The 21,009-nt window shown below is 41.5% G+C and overlaps 1 protein-coding gene across 1 annotated transcript; it reads right to left on the bottom strand.

The window, feature by feature from the left end:
* Positions 1-7,492: 7,492 nt before the first annotated feature.
* On the bottom strand, positions 7,493-11,002 carry LOC131248088 (uncharacterized; the record flags this gene model as incomplete). The annotated part of the gene is given in 5 exon segments (XM_058248138.1): positions 7,493-7,706; positions 7,708-7,844; positions 8,170-8,428; positions 10,255-10,480; positions 10,483-11,002. Coding segments are annotated over 5 exon segments (1,179 nt in total), but the record flags the coding sequence as incomplete, so codon positions are not given.
* Between the last annotated feature and the right edge of the window lie 10,007 nt (positions 11,003-21,009).

Genomic DNA, 21,009 nt, shown 5'->3' with positions numbered 1-21,009 from the left:
CTAGTCAATCTCTTATTTGTGATCTTAATGTTTATGGCTCACTCAAAGCTTTGGATTTCTTCTTCTCGTTCTTCTTCTTCTCTTTTTTTTGTTTATTTTGCTGAGTATATATTTCAATGGACCTAAGGTCGTTTGGCACCATGAATTTGGGAGGAGTTGAGAAGATTTGAGGAGATTTCAAATATCCTAACTGTTTTGCACCGTAAAGTTATTGGTGGTTCAAATCAAATCCTAGATGAGAGCTTGTTTTACATCTAAAATGCTTCCAAGAGTTGTATGTGTAATATGTGTATTACTAAACTATTAAACTATTGAGCACATGACCGACTGATGATATCCCAAAAAAATAGATTATTAATTGCATCACTATAATCACTTTAATATGATGGTCAACGCCATCTAAATATTGTCCATATAAATCAACGGTTAAAAATTGTTTATTAGTCACTCATACATAATCTTGTACTTGTGGCCCATCTGATACTTGAAATTTCATCATCATTTTGAGCAAAGTATATATTTCAGTTTGCTTATTACAAACATTGTGTCAAACATTAGATATGTTCACTAATTAGAGATATTAAAATTGATTTAATAATTAAATTTAGACACCTATAAATATATCATGCATAGCTACTTTTAGATTAAAGTTGATTTCCAATCCAAGATGCCAAACACAATTGGAGAATTTCAAATCCAAGGGCTTTCAAATCTAGGGAGTTCCGAATCCATGCTCTCAAACGGGCCCTTAATATAGTCATTATGTCAATCATTGTATATGTATATTGATTTAGAATATTAAAGTTGATTAAGTTAATTAAATGTAAGTCTTGTTTTATTATTATCATTATTTGGATATAATTATTATGAATATACTAAAGAATTCCAATTAATTGCGAATACAAGTTCTCCAATGAAAGATTTAGGATCCACCGCATTCAACTTACAAGCTGTGTTAGGGATTTGCAAGTACCTTGATTCATATTGTTATTGTAATTTGGATTCCAATGCACTTCAAGTACAAGCTCAGTGCAAATGCAAATAGTGTGCAACAAAAATCATGTACATACCACACATGTGCTAGTTGGGTGTGATGTCCAAACCATCCATCGAGTTGTTCTGACCATCTACATCCTTTCCCAAAACAAACCTAGTCCACTAAACATGTGGGCTCCAATATTAGAAATAGGTGGGTGGGTTAGAAAACTCCAACTAATTTTTTTAAATAGCTGTATATTTGTTTTACAAATTGCAGCCCACTTGACCAGCAGATCAACCTGTTTCTTGATTAAGGGCATCAGTGTAGAGATGCCTTTAACATGGATGGATTAGATATTGGACCATCACGTCATGCTAGCACATGTGGAGTATACTTGAGCTTTGTTGCACAGACGTGTATGCTTAGCAAAGCTCCAATCTAAAGATTGCTACTGTTTCACACTTAAAATATACAACATGGTGAGCCTGAACTATGTGGACCCAACATGTGGGGGTGAGAAACTTTATGTTTTTCTTACATACAAAAGTTCAGCCTGATAAAAAAGCTCGCGTGGACCGCTATAGCGGAAACAACGTAAAACCTTGGTTGGCGTATCATTTCCATTGATCTCTGTGGTGTGGCCCACCTTAGACGCCTGATGGACGGAGTGGATGTCAAACGGAAAATTTGGTGAGCACGCTGATGTTTTTTTTTAACCATGGCGCAGTATAAAAATCCCATGTCTTATCTTTTTTTAAAAAAGGGAAATAACATAAAGCATCACAGCTCACATGGACAGTCCAATGAATGGATGTGGACTGTTTATCAGGTCCAGCACACCCTTCACGGGCCGCCATCCAAGAGTCACACCAATTGGATGTTCTAAACATTCAATCAATAACCTTTAAGATGGATGGTCAGGATTGTTTATAAAAAAATAGATCCAACCAGTAATTACACCATTATGGTTCTAAAGAATCAACTTTTCAGGTGATCCCATCCATCCTTTAATCAGACGGCTATTAAAAAAAGAGTGCTACTTATATAGAAGCAATAGCGTATCTTTTGTAGAGAACGAGGCTAATTTCGCAATTTAGGACACTAAACGAGGTATTTTCAAAGGCCTGACCGTGTATTGGTCGACAAACGCTTCGCCCCATCACACTGCACTTGCGAAAACGAAACGAGACTCGTTCAAGATCGTGGTCCAAGCTAGGCTAATCTGCGTAGTTCCACGTGGCACGATCTTTAGGTGACACGTGTCTCCAGTGAACTGGTGTCCGGGGCGCATGGTCCATAACGGCATCGAGAAGGAAATAACCAGACTTTTTTTCCGTTTGCCGAAACAGAAGAAACAAAGAGGCAGTAACTTACTCTCACAGCCACACGTGCGAACTAAGAGATCCAACCGCTCATCTGGTGGGCTCCACCTTTTAGATAATTTGGGCGAAAAATGATAACCGTCCATTCATATCCTATGCCACATGATCATAAAATGAATGGACGTTACAAAAATCTGACAGGAGGTCCACATTCAATGTACTGGGCTGTCCTCCAGATGAGCACACCAGCGTGGCTTTCCTTTGTTCAAGGAATATGAGGACTATAATGTGGGTCCCGTCCTATAAGCGGCTTGGATCTCGCACGGGAGCGCGTCAATGCACGTGGACTCGCTGTTATCACTCAGATATGGTCATATGCAGTCGTTGCATGTTAACATGCGACGTTTTCATTTTCCACAGATGTAGCACGTGTCTGTAACATCCGAGACATGCAAAAGGTGGGCCCCATCATAAGGATCATCTGGAAGGAAAAAATGGTCCATTCATTAGGTGACTATACCGTTGTAAGTCAATGTACACACAACCGTCTAACTTAACTGAACGTATGTGTGGGGCCCACCTAATGAGTGGATTGTTCCTATTTTCTCTCCACGCAGTCATCAAGGTACGATCCACACTTTTAACGGATCGGATGTTCAACTGACGTGAATATTTCTCTTTCAGCTTTGGGCAGGCCCCCGTCCCCACAAAATACAAATTGCCACTTGCTAGTTGCTTCTACATCCTTCTATGTAAATTGAGGCGAACTGTAGGGGCGTTTTGGTCACTAAGGCATCGACAACAGGTTATAGGTAATTTATTTATGGGTAATCTTGGAAGCCCTTAAAATTACCATGATACCCCCATTATTGCGCATGTTTCGGCATTAAACGAGGGCATTACAGGCGTTTTCCAGGGTCTTTTCGTTCTGGTAAGAAAATTCAGGTGTGAAAAGAATATCTTTTTTGTGCCAAGTTTGAACTTTGAAATTGAATTCTACGTCTTACACGTAATAAATTATAGGGGACTTATTTGATAGTCTGGCTGCGTATGACGCTTGATACACAGCTGCTCAGAAATTTTACATGTGGCATACATGACTCAAATTAAACCGACTAAATTGTGTAACTTACTGTCTCTAATTGATAGCCTCAAAATCATGTTGTTTGAACAATCCTGACCTCTGATTCCTGGACATTTGTTTGTTGAAATAGAACCACTGGATATTTTCATTCTCAACCGTCCAAAAACTGTTCGTTAATCCGATGGTTAGATAATCAAATAAGCTCAATTTCTGGGTCGTCTCACTTATAAAGTGGGACCATAGTTTGAACAATTTAATTATATTACTTGCATATCACGTAAGCAGAATCTAAGTATCTGCGTATCATCGACCACATTCAGACAGAGTATCAAAAATTTGTTTTAAATTATATTATTGAATGTAGATAATACATTAGGGTAAGGAGAACCGGAATATGGTAGATTAGATCCATTTATCCACATCATACGTGGCAGGGTGATATGCCAAATTGAGACCATCCATGTATTGGATCCTATAATGAATGTCCTATTTTTGTAAAATCCAACACACTGGAAAATCCTAGCCATCACTTATTTTGCTCAAAACTTCTGAAAGTTGATCATTAACAGTTTTGGTATTCCACCATTGGATTGAAGGATACTTATCAGATGGCCAGGATGATCTAATAATAGTGTAGTTAATTAATGATATGAAAGACTAGCTGGCCACTCTCGAATGGTAACTCGTCCTGCCACGTGTACCGTGGAGATGGCTAGACCATATTCCGGTTTCCCCACGTTCTTATCATCTCCAGTAATTGAATATGGTATATAAGAAGATTCGGATTGCCATTGCGGTCTTCCATGGGAAGTAGTGGGACCCAACGGAAGCGGATTGCATCCGGGCAGGGGCTCTTTGGACCTATCGTGATGTATGAGTTTTATCCATTTTCCAGATCATTTTGGGATTTAAAGTCGTGAATGAGTAAGATCCAAGGCTCAGGTAGACCACACAGTGGGGATTGAACTAAAAACTTCTTGGGAGCCGCAGAAGTATTCATCAATTTAATATTGTGTTTTCCCTTCGTCCAGATCTATCTAACGTTATGAACACGTTGGATGGAACATAAACATCACGGTGGGCCTAAAAATGTTTCAATTGGTGGGTATCATTTTCACAGCTGCTTCCTGTGGTGTGTTTCACATGAGCCATGGATCTGATTTATTTTTGGTCCAATGTCCTTAAAATAATCTGGAAAACTGGATTAACAATGTGGATAATATCCACGTACGACGGTGAGCCCCACAGAGACCCTGCCTTGACCGATTCCGCCGAGGAAGGGATAAGACGCAATCCGCTTCCGGACGAAACAGTGTATACAATGGTCAAATGTTCCCAGATGTCCGAGTCCGAACGCTCCGTCCCTTGATACGGGAAGAGAGCATGAGAGGTATATGTATGCGAAGGTGGGCCCACCCATTATGCGTATGTGCAACCCAAACCGTGCATCTGGTGATACTACGCATGCGCACCGTGTTTTATTCACATGTTTTTTTTTTTTTTTTTCCGACTGAGGTTTTGGAATGTCTTGATTTTCTTAGTGGCCCTTAATTCTAGTGGTGTACACATGATGAATGGATTGGATGACATAAAAAAACATGATGGACCCCACAATCAATATGGAATCTTTTACGGTGGACATGCCCTTTACCGTTGTTCCCTTTTGGAGTGGCACAGCTGAGTTGTGAATTTTGGAATCTGGAACTAACACCGGAGGAATCATCTAATCGACGGGTTGAATGGCACTCAAACATCACGATGGGCACTACACAGCTTGAAAATGTGGTAAGTACATCCAAACTTAATGTGATCATTTACCGTGTCCAATACTCAAAACGACAACTGGTCACCTCCGATCAAGGTGCCACGACTTGCGGACGCGGATTGCGTCCTATCCCGTCTCTGCTACGAATAGGCAGTCCTTTGGGAGGGCCCACCGTTAGATATTGCTTATCCACGCCGTCTATCCCTTCTCTCAGGTCATTTTAAGTCATGTGTACAAAAATGAAGCAGATCCAACACTCAAGTTGGCCACACCAAACAATAATTTTCGGTTGGATTAAATGCCATAGCATTAAATGCAATAGTCATCCGTTGTGTAGTCCATAAGAAGGCAAGCGGAGGCAGCCTGACCTCGAACCGGCCACTCTAGCAGAGTTGGCAGTCAATATCGAGTTCCCCTCCAGTAGAAAAAGGAAAAGATGGAGTGGGCCAAGTGTCTTTAATTTATAAGTCTAGGTTCCCTATCCCATTGTAGGAACCAAGTCCCATTGGTCTCTCCTTGTTACATGGTAGCCCTGTAGTTTATCCTATGTGATAGGTTTAGCCTTTTTAAAACAAATGAGCCCAAAACATACACGCACATACGTACGAGCCACCTAACACAGGAGATGCACTAACATTATCCAACTTAGTCTACATGCTCTACGAAAACCTGTTCCAAAACAAGACTCTTCATGGGTTCAATATTCAGATAAACCTCAATACATATGATGAATTGTCACGTACAATAGTTGGTTGATTATTGATTTGTCCAATCAAAACCCTACAGAATTCCGTACATTGGAAGGATTTACTGTATCCAAAATTTTCAGAAGCTGCTCAGTCGTACCTGCATTGTCTCTATATCCATGTCTGTATTTGGGTGTCATTGTTTCATGCAAATAATTCAGATACTGATTCCGATTGGATATTCATGGTACACAGTATGCAGTTAAAGAGGAAGGTTGTAGGGATATGAGGTTGCAAGGACTGGCAAAGTGAAAGCAGGAGGGGCTTACACCTTAAAAGTAATCCTTTCTTACTGTCTCCCTTGCCCCAAATCCTTCCATAGAGCGAACATGGTTATTATTTCTCAGGGGAGACAACATATCCATTTTCAGTTGGGTAAGCCCTAGATTGATTAAGATGCTACACCTTAGGTTGGGTTGGGCACATCTGATCAGTGAGTTCCTAAGATATCTCCTTTTAAATAGAAGTGGCTCTCCTGCTAACTTGAGTACCACGGGCTGTATCGGTGCACTGACGGTGCCTAATGAGCAGTACATGTTCTGAGATTCTGAGAACATGGCAAGACCATCATAGAGGACATAGTATCATGGTCCTCACTGGGATCTGGATGAGGTTCCTAGAGAAGACTATGGCAAAGCCAACCTACGGCAGCAACTGGGTTGTTATTGGCCAGGATTCTGAACTACCTGTGATGTACCCAATAATAATAATAATAATAAATGTTATGTTGCTTAGTCTACCGGCACCACCTACCTGTAAGCAGGTCTTTCTATGTCTGTTTTAGATGGCGAGGAAAATAAGATTGTCATTTTTTTAAAACCAAGAACAATCAGCTTGAAGGATGGTACATCATCTCATGATGGGTCTGCAGCAACTCAATATATTTCTGTTTCTCCAACATACATAGCCAAGCATTCAAAATCTGCAATTCTTGTTTTGTATTACTGTAGAACCCACTGTATTTTGCCTATTAAATAGCAATACAATTCTAATCTTCAATCAGATTGGATTGGATGACAAACCATTAGTTAGCCCCAAGGTCAACTGATGCATGGCTCGGTCATGTAAGCCCAAGATGTTTATGGCCTTACCACACTACTGTTGGACCTACATCTTAAACAAGCATCCAAGTCCGTGGACCATGATTTTGATCCAGTAAAAAAACAAAAGGTACATACATAATCACTAGTTCCTGTCCAGCCTCCAACGAATATTGTTGGATGCTCCTGAATATATAAATTAGAGCATCTCCCCAATTGAACTTATTGACTTATTGAGCCTTCTGGGCTCGGTTTAGTGGCAAAGGGGTTTCACCAACAAAATAGACTACTCAGAGACGTTCAGCGCAGTGGTCCAAACGCTATCACCAGCAAGCTACAGAATGTGTAACTTGCATGAATCATCAACGTGCCACAGCATGCACCTAGATAGTAGTGTTCACTTTTGTAGAATGATTAATGATCATTCAACAGGGGAGAGACTAGGACAGACCAAATTCCATGATGGGTCCCCAAGTCAATGCCTACTTTACACCCACCATGGTGGTGTGAAAGAAATGAATTATGTTGGCTTTCGATGGATCAGAAAAGGGAAATAGGAAACGAATAATGCTCATCACCCATGCGTTGATCTTAATGTGAAAAAAAAAAGGGGTAGAAATGACAGCAGTGCTGAAATTTTTTATTTTGGTCCTCTTATATCTCAGATCAATCCCTTGCTCTTGATTATGCAAGTGATATGCCCCCATGATTTATGGAAACATGCAGAAAAGACTCACACAATTGGGATCGGTATGTCATCTTCATTCTTGATCCATCCTCTTTTGCACAGCTATCAATGCTGCTACTCTTGCTTTGTTGGCTGCTTTGTTGGCCACTGCTACCACATTGTTCACCCTCTCATCAACCCTGGGAACATCAAATGCTTTCTCTGCTGCTCTTCGAGCTTCCTGATAATTAAAGGAGAACCATCAGCAAAGTTCCTTCTTTTTTTCTTTTTCTAACAGTTTTATGGTAAAGCTGGGTCAGACGGGATCCCCTAACATGCATAGATGGAGAATCAATGGGTTAATTGTTTAGACGTACGAGATTTTTCCCTGAAATGTTACGACTGGTCAGGTGATCAGTTTGTCTTAAGATAAATGGCAGTCACTGCAGATGATGTAGCTCTTTCTTAGTAATTCTCATTTTTCCCTCTTCCCATTTCGTCTTTTGCTGCTGCTTTTGCAATTCACTTGCATATTTTAAATCATGGGGAATAGAAAGTTCTATTACCTGGACTGCATCGAGTACTTTCGAATGGTTGACGGCGACAGGAAATCCAGCATGAGTGTTCTGAGTGCTCAACGCATCAAGGACACCATTTTGCCAGTGGCCTGACCGTGTCTCTCCGTTTGTGAATGTATACATCCCAAGTCCCTGCCTTCTTCCCTCATGCCAGGCTCCCTCATACCGACATCCATTTGCAAAACAATAGACACCAAATCCATGCATCTTGTCTGTAGCATATTCCCCGGCATACGTGTCCCCGTTACTGCAAATGGTGGCTGAATCAGTGCCCAGAAACTGGATAAAAAAATATTCTGTCCACTACACAGGTATCAAAAGCACATGCGATCAAATTTTAATGCTAGATGTGTAATCCGCCAAACAGTCATTCCAACATTAGCCATAGCGATGAGATCAAAGTGTGGGTTTAACGAAACAAGACAAAAACATTGTCATATTTGCACTTCAGTTCGACCAATCTGCCAATGTTGAATAATGTAAGATGACTGAATGGGCATGAGCAATAATACTTACGAGGAAATCCAACTAACCACATGCTAGAAAAAATGAAACTCCATAGACAGATTCTTTGCACATGAACTTAATAGAGTAACCCAAAAGTTGATGCATGTGGTGTGGTGGCTAGTAAGTCGTTCATCAACAATCTGTTACATGCGGGAACTGCATTTGTGAGGACAACTAGCTACGATTCAGTATGTTGTAAAGCAGAGATGCAATGAGAGTCAGAGATAACACTTACATGTGCATGATTGTTTTATTTTTTTCCAAAGGTCACTTACAGGTGCATGATAAGATCAAACAAGAAAAATTTACCCAGCAGGCATAATTAATTTTGAGCCACACATCTATCGTGTTCATATTGGATATTCATATGGTTTACACATGAGCCTAGTCTAGATTCTGTAAAAAATTTGTTGCCCTGATGTTGTGATATGCACATGTTGCATGCATCCTACTTACTCATGAAAGCATAGGATACATACTCTTGCATATCTGTGACACCTAGTGAGATTTTCAGGTTTCATGAAATATTTCTGCTCCCCAAAATGACCAATTTTGATATCTTGGATTAATAATTCATGAGAGTGGTGAGATTGAGAACTTGCTCGTTGAATTCAAGCTGGGTGGAAGAAGTGGAGATGTGCCTTTGGAGTCTTATGTGATTGTCAAGTAACAATCAAACTAGAAGGAAAATTTATAAGGTAGTTATAAGACTAGCTATGCTTTACGGGATAGAATGTTCAGCAGTTTAGGGACAACATGTGCCTAGGATGAGGGTAGTTGAAATGAGGCTGTTGACATGGATGAGTGTAAAGACGACAAAGGATAGAATTAGAAATGAATGCTTTCCAGGGAGCTTAGATGATTTGGTCATGTGCAATGGAGACCAAGAACTGTGCTCGTTAGGACTAGGAGTGAGTTGGTTTAAGTTGAAGGTTCTAAACAGGTCAAGGCCCAAAAGGACGTAGGTGGACGTAGTAAGAGAAGACTTGATAACCTATGGTTTAATTGAGGATATGGTCCTTGATAGAGTGGAATGGTGGAAAAGGGTTCATGTAGCCAACCCTGAATATTTGGGAAAAGGCTTAGATGATGATGATGATCAAACGTCTCTCATACCTGAAATGGTGCCCAACTTCTTGTTGCAGTTGGGGACGTCTTGCATGCATGATTGGGTTCAGGAACATTACACACTTTGTAATTAAACCCTTTCCTCCACAGATATGTAAGATCAGCATAATGAGATTCTTAATCTGAGAATCCAAACTCAGGATCCTAAGAACACAATGGCCCTAAAAAAATGGAGAATTAAGATGTTCCAGAACCAAGATTTCAAATTCATTTATCCGAAAGAAAGTATCTACAAAGCCCAAAAGATGATGATAAAAAAGCAAGAACACCCAAATTTAGTAAATGATAAAATAAATAAATAAAAATCCACAAACACATTGAGTGAACCACAAATTCCAAATCAATCAATCAATTAATAATTTTGAACTCGGCAATCCAAATACAACAAATTTACAAATCCAGTCACAAGAATGGATAGGAACCCGGCAGCTCAATTACCTGATATGGGCGTGCCCCAGACCGTGCCTGACTCCCCACTTGAATTCCCCAACAAACTGGCTCCCATCCTTGAACGTGCGGACCACACACCCATGGCTCTTCCCGTTCAACCACTCGCCGGCATACACAACCCCTGTGTAATAACTATGCTCCCCAAATCCATGCATCAACCCCTGCCTGTACTGCCCGCGGTAGCGGCTCCCCGTCGCCCATGCCATGACCCCACCCAGTCCCCCTCATACCGTCCGCTCATGTAAAAGTAATAGACCCCACTGCCAGAGCGCTTCCCGTGGTGGAATTCTCCCTCGTAGACGTCCCCCTTGCTGTAGACCTGGACACAGGAGCCCGACACAGCCCGCTTGTCGGACTTGAGCCAGGAGCCGATGGACCAGACGACGGGCGTAGACGGATGGCGGGGGAAGACGAGGAAGTGGATGAACACGGAAGCTTGAGGGAGAGGAGGCGGAGGATTCGGAAGGCGGTATTGGCAAGAGATGAGGAGGAATGGAAGAAGGGAAGGAGCGACGGAGAAGAAGCCGGATTGAGGGGAAAGGAGCGACGGAGAAGAAGCCGGATGGAGGGGAGGCGAGAGAGGAAGAGGAGGAGGGCAGCGGAGAAAGCAATGGCATATAAGAAGTCGAGAAGGAACGAATGGTGGGGATTGGATAGGAAGAAATAGAAGGAGGGAAGCGAAAGCAGGAGGAGGAGGAGGAGATGGATGAGGAGGCGGAGGATTCGGAAGGCGGGATTAGCAAGAGATGAGGAGGATTTGGTTGTAAGAGGGGGGGAATTAGAGGAATGGAAGGAGGTTACGGTTTGGTAATCGGAAACGGAAGAAGACTGTTTCATGATGGGTCTCTTGTGACGGGTAGAGATGAAGAAGGGGAATCGGAGGAATGGAAGGAGGTTGGACGCGGATTGCGTCCTACCCCCGCCCGGACGGTAATCTGTCCGGGTAGGGCTCTGTGGGCCCACTGTGATGTAAGTGTTTTATCCACGCCGTTAATCGTTTTTATTAAATCATTTTAATGTATAATCCAAAAAATGAGGTAGTTAAAGGGCTTAAGTGGACTACAAATTAGGGATTGAACGTCCACCATTAAAAACTTATTTGGAGCTGGAGAAGTTTCGGATCGAGCTTATCTTTATTTTTTCACTTCATCCCGTCTACATGACCTTATTAGTAGGTTGGATGATAAAAAAACATGACGGTGGCCCTTAGAAAGGCTTCGAGAGTGGTTGTCATTATCACTGCAGCTTCATTTGGTGTGGTCCACTAGAGCTGTGGACCTTATTCATTTTTAGGATCATATATAAGGGCGTGTATAAAACACTTACATCACGGTGGGCCCCACAGAGCCCTGCCCGGAAGACGGATAACCGTCCGGGCAGGGGTTGGACGCAATCCTCGTCCAAGGAGGTTACGGTTTTTCTAAAAATGAACAAGAAGCTTCGTAAACGGGGAGCGGATTCTTCAGTAGCCAAAACGTTACTGACGTGATGTGGTAAAACGCCATTGGTTAGATAGTAGTGGCATGTTCCCTGGTATAAATGCTGCTCCGTTAGATCCGTTAACGGATCTTTCTCCGCTTCCGCCGTGCACCCACTCGGCCATGAAATCGGATTATTATACTCAGAAAATTCTGCCCACTGTGAATTTATGTGATTTATCCACACCTTTCATCTGTTTTCCATCTAATTTTAGGCATTGAGCCCAAAATTGAAGCTTATAAAAATCTCAAGTGGGCCATACCACAGGAAAAGTGGAAATAATGATTTTCACTGTTGAAACCTTTCCAAGCCCCACAGTGATGTTTATTTTCCATCCAAAACTATTCAAAGGATCAAAAAACATGGCTGATTGTATAAGGACCAAACTGAAAAGAGGGATGATTTATCCGGTTTCCAGAAGATTTCGTCTTGGGACAGGAGAGAAGGCGCTGAAGAGTAGAGATATTCTAAGAGATCCGTGAAATCCTGAACTTCCCGATCTCGAAGACTTCTTTGACAAGTGACATTCCAAACGATTTTTCCCCCGATATAGAGACGTGATCAGCAACAAAAGATTTTTTTTGACTTGGCAATGCGATAGGAGGTGGGGAATTTTTGTTTAAGCGTCTGATCTCCTATCCAAATGTTATCCCAGAAATGGATTTTTTCACCATTATTGAGCACAAAATCATATGTTAGGGAGAACATCCTTTTTCATTTTCATGATATCTTGCCAAATGTGGGTAACTTTGTGGGACGGTAACTCTTTAGCCCACCAGCTGCTAGAAGAAGAACCATATTTACCCTTGATGATTGAGCACCAAAGTCTACCTTCTTCTGTCCTAGGCCCTCCAAAACCACTTCCAAAGGAGAGCTTTATTCATGACTTTAAGGTCTTTAACCCCCGCTCCTCCATCTGACAAATTGAGACAAACCTCCGACCAGTTTAGAAGATGGAATTTCTTACCTACTTCCTTTCCTTGCCAAAGGAAATCCCGCCTCGCTTTGTCGATAACCTTCCTAACCGAGATCAGACACTTCAAAAGAGACATAAAATAAATCGACAGATTTGAGAGAGCTACTTTGATTAAAGTGAGGCGACCACCTAAAGACAGATAACGACTCTTCCATCTTGACAGATAAGACTGAATTCTGCATATGACTTTGTCCCAAGAGGAAATTGGAGTTTTTCCCACACATAGCGGCAAACCCATGAACGAGGACGACAGCGAATCTACAGAGCAGCTAAGGGAGTGAACAAAGCCTTCAACCTCAACTCTTTCCATATTGATCCCAAAATTTTTGGATTTTGCTATATTCACCTTCGAACCAGAAATTGCTTGGAAGCAACGGATGGTAGTACCGAGATTAGCCACCTTCTCAGTCATAGCTTCAGGAAAAATGAGGGAGTCGTCCGCATATTGAATATGAGTGATGGGGTTTGGCACACCTTGGATTTCGATCCCTCCTAAAACACCATCCGATTGCCCTTTTAAGAGCATTCTAGACAACGCCTCTCCCACTATTAGAAATAAGAAAGGGGAAAGAGGATCTCCCTGCCTTAGACCTCTATTGCTTTTAAAAAAACCTTTAGGAGAACCGTTTAACAAAATAGAGAAATGGGCTGAAGCAGTGCATTCTCTCATCCATGCTCTCCATTTGTCTCCGAACCCCATTCTTTTCAACAAATATTGTAAGAAATTCCAGTCTACACGATCACAGGCTTTTTCGATGACCAGCTTATAGACTATGTACTTCAGACCCGACTTGACGCTTGCGTCCAAGATTTCATTTGCACTGAGAGCTGCATCTACAATCTGCCTACCTGCTATAAATGCGCACTGATTTTCGGAGATAAGATTACCTATAACCTTTGCCAGACGCGTAGCCAAAACCTTTGCCAGAATCTTATATGGGCCCCCCAAAAAACTTATTGGCTTGAAGTCTTTAGGAGATGCGGCACCCGACAGCTTTGGAATCAAAGCTATAAAGGTCGCACCTGTGCTTGTGGAGATTCTGCTCCTTGTATGAAACCCCTTGAAGAATTCTATGACGTCTCCTTTGATCACCTCCCAAAAATGAGCAAAGAAAGAGATCGGGAATCCGTCCGGACTAGGGGCCTTATCAGCCCCAAGAGAATCTATAGTTCGTTTAATCTCCTCTTCAGAAAAGGGGGCTTCCAACGAAATAACTTGCTCCTCTGTAATAGAATTAAATTGAATCCCATCGAGCTTTGGCCTGCACCATTCTTCTCCGTTGAGAAGAGACCGGAAATAAGAAATCATCTCCTCAGTAATTTCATTTTTATCCTCTTTTTGAACCCCATCCACCAAAATACTGGTAATCCTATTGTTTGTCGCGTGCCAGTTTGCCATCATATGGAAGAAACGAGTATTCCTATCACCTTCCTTCAGCCATTTGAGACGAGCCTTTTGTTTCCAGGAAATTTCTTTTTGAATGGCTCTATCTGCTATTGCTTGAATTAGCTGGACTCTTCTGGCCTGAGCATCCGAAGTGAAACAATCAGCTTCAGCCTGCGCATCTAAGGCTGACGGATCGGCTATCAACGTATCTGAACCTTGCTCCTTGTTTTGGAATTCGCTCCGATGCCAGTCTTTTAGTTATTTCTTCAACATTTTTAGCTTGCTAGACAACCTGAAATTAGTAAAACCTCCTACCTTGAATCCTACCCACCAATCAGCAACCTTTTTAGAGAAACCCAAAATCTTAAGCCACGAAATATCAAAACGGAATGGCTTAGGCCCCTAGTTCTACTTTTCCACATCAAGGGAAATAGGACAGTGATCGGACATGGTCCTAGGAAGAACTGATTGAGAAGAAAGAGGAAATTGATCTAGCCAATCAGCTGAGATTAGAAATCTATCCAGCCTGCACATCGTAGGAGATTCTCTCTCGTTTGACCAAGTAAACCTAGCCCCTAGCAGCGATAAATCTACTAACTCTTCTTTTTCAATCCAACCAGAGAAACACTTCATCGCTGAGGAGGTGAATCTGCAGTCCCTAGCTATGGAACAAGGTCCTGAAAATTTCTGCCTAGAAAGAGACAGTTCTTCATAGAAGAGATTTCTGTCCCCATCCTAGCACGACCCATAAACAGAAGAGAAAAGACAAATAAAACCAGAGTTTAAGTGTTGAAGAATTACTGAAACCGAGAAATTGCCGATCCAGCTGCTGACAGCTTACCAAATAGACGATTTCCAATTGCGCTACCTATGGAATCCTTTGCCACCCATTTCGCATCTGTGACCCTCCAGAGAGATCCCATCAATCTGTCATCAAAATTTAAGCTCTTAGTTTCCTGGAATAAAATGATGTCTGGTTTATATATGTAGCAAGTGTCCTTGATAATGCATCTTTTCTGTTTAGACCCTACTCCCCTCACATTCCAAGATATCAGCTTCATTTAGAAACTATACTTCCTCGGGCACGGCACCTGCTCTTGGGAAATGGTTTTATCCTATTACTTTATTTCTCATATGACCGGATCTATCGGATCGGATTGGTTCGGATTGACCACTGATCTGAACTCGATCCGATGTATGATCGGGTCTGAATGGGCCTACTCAATCCGCACCAATCCCAGCCTTCGGTTCGATATCGAATCGGTTCGGATCCTTTAGATTGGGTCGGATTTTGCCCAGCTTGGTGACATCACTTGGGTAGCGAGTCTCGCTACTCAACCAATGGCTAATCTGCGTTTCCGGATCCTGCTACCTGACTGTGGGGCCATCATGATTTTTGTACCTTATATCCACGCCACATTTCATGTTGACCACACCACAGGAAACCGTGGTGATTAATACACACTCTTAAAAACTTTATGTGGGCTAAGGTCACAAAGGTCTGGATGAATGGACCATACAAATATCAAAATCATCCCAAACTTTTTGTGGCTCACGAGAAGTTTTGAATGGCCAATCACCACTGATGAGCTGTAAAAATGGATGGACGACATTGATTTAGGACAAATATATAAAGGTGGCCCCACAGTCAGGTATCCACTGAAACTGCGACCACGAAATTCTCATGTGGATTTTTTGGCAAGACATTGGGGAATACTATTTTAGTAAGTCATGTTACTCTACTTACACAGCCCTACGTAGAGATGAATGGTCTTATTGGGCTTATTGTGATGTATATATTTTATCTACGCCGTCCATTCATTTGGAAAGATCATTTTAAGGAAGGAGCCCAAAAATGAGACATATCAATGGCTCATGTGGACCACATCATAGAAAGTAGTGAAATTAAAAACCTATAATTGAAAACCTTGTGGGGCATAAATTTTTTGGAAGTAACTCATTTTTTTAGCCCATGACATTTAATTAAATTATAAATCCAATAGACAGATTAGATTCGACACATAAATCATGACAGGACCACAACCTTTATAACATGACAACATTGACCCTTATTACGTTACAACTACGAACTGCACACGTCACGTGACTACCTCGACCCATATAACATGATAACCACGACAACACGACAACCACAACCTATATAACATGACAATCACGACCCATATAACATGACAACTACGACCCATAGGGGCCCACATTGATGCATGTGTATAATCTATGTTGCCCATCCTTTTTACCGTGTCATTTTAGGGCTAGAGCCCAAATATTAGCTTGATTAAGAGATCGTGTGGGCCACATAATAGAAAATAATGGTGACAGTGACACCCACTGTTGAAACTTTCAAAGCTCATTGTTATGTTTGTTAGAAGTGGACACTGCCCAAGTTAGAACTTTTTAGGCCCACAGTGAGCTGGCTAACAAGGTGGATGGAATGGATCACCTTATTATAGGTCTTAGGCTGTGATACCAATGACTAGCCTTTCATTCGGTAGTAAAGGAAGTGAACATGTGACAACCATGACACCCGTATAACATGACAACCATGACCTATGTCGTTGGTTTTCGGACAGATTTTCTGATTTTCCTTGCTATGTGTTGCACCATGTTTTTTTGTGTAAATTTACTTTATTAAGTAAGAATTCCGTAAGGTGGGCAATATTATTAATCAACGGTCTGAATTATCTTAAGGGTTGGATAGTGTGATCGGGAGTACCAATGAACTCCACTAACTTGTGATGCATCTAAAATCATATAGGGCTGGTATGCAAGAACCATGATACACTAGTGTTCTAGTAAGAATGAGATTACCAAATTCGTGTAAGGTGTGGTATGCTAGAACACTTTGTGTTGTATCACAGTTCTAGAATACCACATCTTACACAATTTCAGATGCATCACAACTTAGTGGAATTCATACTCCCAATCACACTATTCAACCCTTAGGATAATTCAGATTGTTGATCAACAATGCCCACCCTATAGAATTCTTACATGTTCATTAGATGATAATCATCATTTGAATATAAAAGCTTCAAGGGGTCAAACCAATGGAAGCAATATAAAATGCTCTTATAAAGTCTAAATTCATACCATGTGGTCCACCTATATTTGAATTAAGATAATTTTTGTATTTTTATTTCATCTTGGTAAGTTACACCTGATTGGCTGTCCCATGCATAAACACATCCCTACTGTTCCCTATTGTTCGAACGGAAGATAAAAACTTGATGGAAAGAGTGGTTACTCTTTACCCGCGGCTAGTTTTATATATACTAACTAAATAAGCTATAGCATGTTGAGTAAACTCTATAGAGGCTACTATGATGTTTATCCTCGATGTAGTTTGTGTGACATTAAAAAGGGGTTGAATGACAAATAAACATTACTATAGCCCCAATAATACTTCAACTGTGAACATAATTGTCTTCACTGTTTCCTACAGTGTGGTCTAACTGAGATTTGGATACCCTTTAATTAAGGACATATACTTTACTATGAGTTGATAAAAAGAATGGACATCATAGATAAGTTAAATACTTATACTAACCTTATATAGTTTACTTGCTATAGCGTGTTGAGTTATTCAGCATTTCTTTTTTTTTACATATATATATACCATGGTAGCCCCCATAAGCACTAGAAAATTATTTTTTTCTCACGCTTTTTCCTGATCCAAACAAGGCTTAAATAAAAATAGCTATTGTGGATACATTGTCAAATTTTTATTTTTATTAAAAAAAAAAACACACAAAACACAAAACCTTTTAAAGGGAATTTATTTTAGCCATTTTTTAAAAAATATAAATAAAATTCTTGAACTGTACAATAATAGACGGCTTGGATTCCAAGTTTGATAAATACCCAAATTTATGGACTTATTCCATTGCAGTTTTTTACTTTGCTTACGAAGATAAAGAAATCCATAGCTCAACTGTTAGATTGAGTGGAGATACCTCGTATCAACACTGGAGGTCTTGGTATCGATACCTAGTGGCGGTGGCTAACATTGGAGTGTGTGCACTAACACGGGTGTGTACTAACAAGCGCTGGTCCATGATAGAGTATGATCAAGAGAAGCTAGGCTTCAGAATTGAAAACCTCTCTTTTTTTCGTAAGCAAATTTTGCTCGTCAAGTTTTTATTTGATTTGCTGTAAGCTAGAGAAAATGGCCCTTTCAGTAATCTCAGCCATTAAGCTATGATCTTACCCTGGCCAAAAAAATTACAACCCTTAAGTGGTCATGTGATGATTGTAAAATGGACCATGAGGCCATGCAAAATCCTCTATGGACCCTCAAATCAGTGGTTGTAACCAGTGATCATAGGTTGGACTTCACTGACTCCTATCGAGGAATCTCTACCGTAGTCCAAAAATCAGATTTCCAAAATGAGGAGAATGGTCACCAACTACCATAGCATGCGACGCTTGCCATTCCACACCGTTGTTTTCTGTGAAGCACATCTGGGCCATGGAAAAGGTGAAACCCATCATGAAAATCACCCAATGGAAAAATCAAGCCTATCCACTCAACTGGTGGGCACACAGGTTCGTCAGTCAGATCATATTCTGTCCATTGAAATCATTGGTGTGGCCCACATGATGATTGGATTGGAATGATTTTTTGTGCCAGTTGATCTCATGATGGTCCCCACCTATTCAACGGATCGGATTTTCTGTGATGGCAGGAAAATGTGGTAGCATGATATGCGGTTGCTTGTGATCTTTCCCCAAATTGCATGATAATATGCGAGATAAAAAGAACTAATCAGAAATTGGGTGGGCCCAGAACACCTCCAGTCATGTAATGGGGTGGGCCTCTTACCCCTTTCTTAGCCTCTTATGTCTCTCCTTTTCCTGACCGTTCATCGCCCACACCTTTTGTCCTCATCCTCATCCGTCCAATAGCTCCACCGTGTTCACTTGAAGCAATAATGGTTGTGGCAGCGGAGTATGATTTACCAGTACGCGTGTGAAGTCCAGCCCATCCACGTGAAGAAAACACTTGCCGATATGGCACAGATGCATAGGATCCGAGCTTTCCATCAGGTGGGGCACGCTGTTTAGATGTTTAGGCCCAAATCAGGCCATTTCACTCCTCGAGTGGGCCACAGTATATAAAACAATGGCCACACCATCCACTCTTTATACTGTGTAAACCACCTCAGGAAAACGGTCTGAAGTTTAGGTCTAAAGATCTAGATAGTGGGTCGCACTTGATGAAAAGCCAGGATCTTGCACGAGCATGCCACATGGCATGTTTTTTGGTAGTGAGTGACCATCGCTTCACACGTGTGTGAGCTGCTTAGCAAACCTCGTATGTGACATATCTCAGTATACATTCAAGGAGACGATACGGTAGATCTGGATGAACCGGAATATGGTAGAGCGATATATCCACATTACACGTGGCTGGGTAATCCATCGATCAAACTGTTCAAATGATGGGCCTCACTATGGATGGACGATTTTCGGAAAACCATACTCATCAGAAGATGATAGCCATCACTTATCTCTTTTAGTTACCAGCACCATGAACCGTATATCCTTCTCACCGTAGATTTGAAGGCCACTGTTTCGATGGATAGGATCATCCCCTCTTTGTGTATCTCAAATCAATTTCCATCCGATGTTGGTGTTACTAGGTGGACAAGACAATCCTGATTGAAAGATAACCCTGCCACGTGTAATGCAGCAATATGACTATACCATAATCCGGTTCTTCGCGCTCTACGGAGTCATCTATGAGAACCCGGATCTTCTGCGTCGACTGTTGTACGAAGCCGGTTTAAAACGCGAGGTCAGTGGGCCCAACGTGCTGTTTGTGTGACATCCACTCTGTGGATGAAGTGAGTCCCTCCATGTAAGGCAATGCGAATCAGCTCCATGGATAGAAAAGGTAGAAGACGCCAACCATGGGTTTGTAAGTGGGGCCCATCATGGAATGTATTAACTGCCCATGATGCCTTACCTACACAAATCAACAATCCAGAAATGAGCCTGATCTAAAACTCAAGTGGGCCAGGTTTTATGCGAGACGGACGTAGTGAATTTCACACACAAAATGGCCACCTATTGAAGAGTTAAATAATTAATATATTTCTATCCAGTGATTTTTTGGTGCATGGCCCGTCCACAGTGGGGCGCATTGTACATTGGATCAACAACACGTGGCCCACTTATACTCAAAAAAGAGCTGGCGTGGCAATAGCTGTGTACAATACCTCTTTTGAACCCTTCTTCTTGGGTCATTATCATCAGCCCTTTCAATTGCGAGCAAGTGCAAGGACCATCGATTCTTGAGAATTTGCGGCCCCTTGAAAACTAGGCGATCCACTCATTAGGTGGGCCACACACGTACAATGAGTTGGACCATCGGCAGGCCATTGATTTCAACAGACGAGCCTAATTTTCACCCCAGACGATTACTGTTGCGGACCACCTTTTGCACGGCTCAGATGTTGCGTCATGTTGGAAAGCAAGACGACCATCTTTTCTGGTTTGACAGTATCATCCTAGCGAGAATGTAACGTTGTCCAACTCTAATGATAGAGATAGAAAGAGAGGTAGGAAAAATGGTTGCTATGCATACATACAACATGCACTCAGCAAAATGCATGTAAACAAAATCGCAGAACAGAAGGTGGGTTCAATGGTTTATCGTTTAGGGACCCATCTCCAATAATACATGATATGGTGAGCGATTTTTAGACCATGACAAGCTTCCAAAAAAGTTCAGTGATGACTGCATTATTCCAGTTTGGCCTGGCCAGAAATTGCGTCAACGGCGGCCCCCACATTAGGAAACGGCAGAGGAAAGGCGCATTTCCCTTTCCATCAAGCTAGCCCAAAATCATTTTGAATCATGACATAAACACCTGGG

This window comes from Magnolia sinica, chromosome 6 (genome assembly GCF_029962835.1).
Source record: "Magnolia sinica isolate HGM2019 chromosome 6, MsV1, whole genome shotgun sequence".
In the NCBI taxonomy this organism is placed as follows: domain Eukaryota; kingdom Viridiplantae; phylum Streptophyta; class Magnoliopsida; order Magnoliales; family Magnoliaceae; genus Magnolia; species Magnolia sinica.
This window is presented reverse-complemented; position numbering and strand designations above follow the sequence as displayed.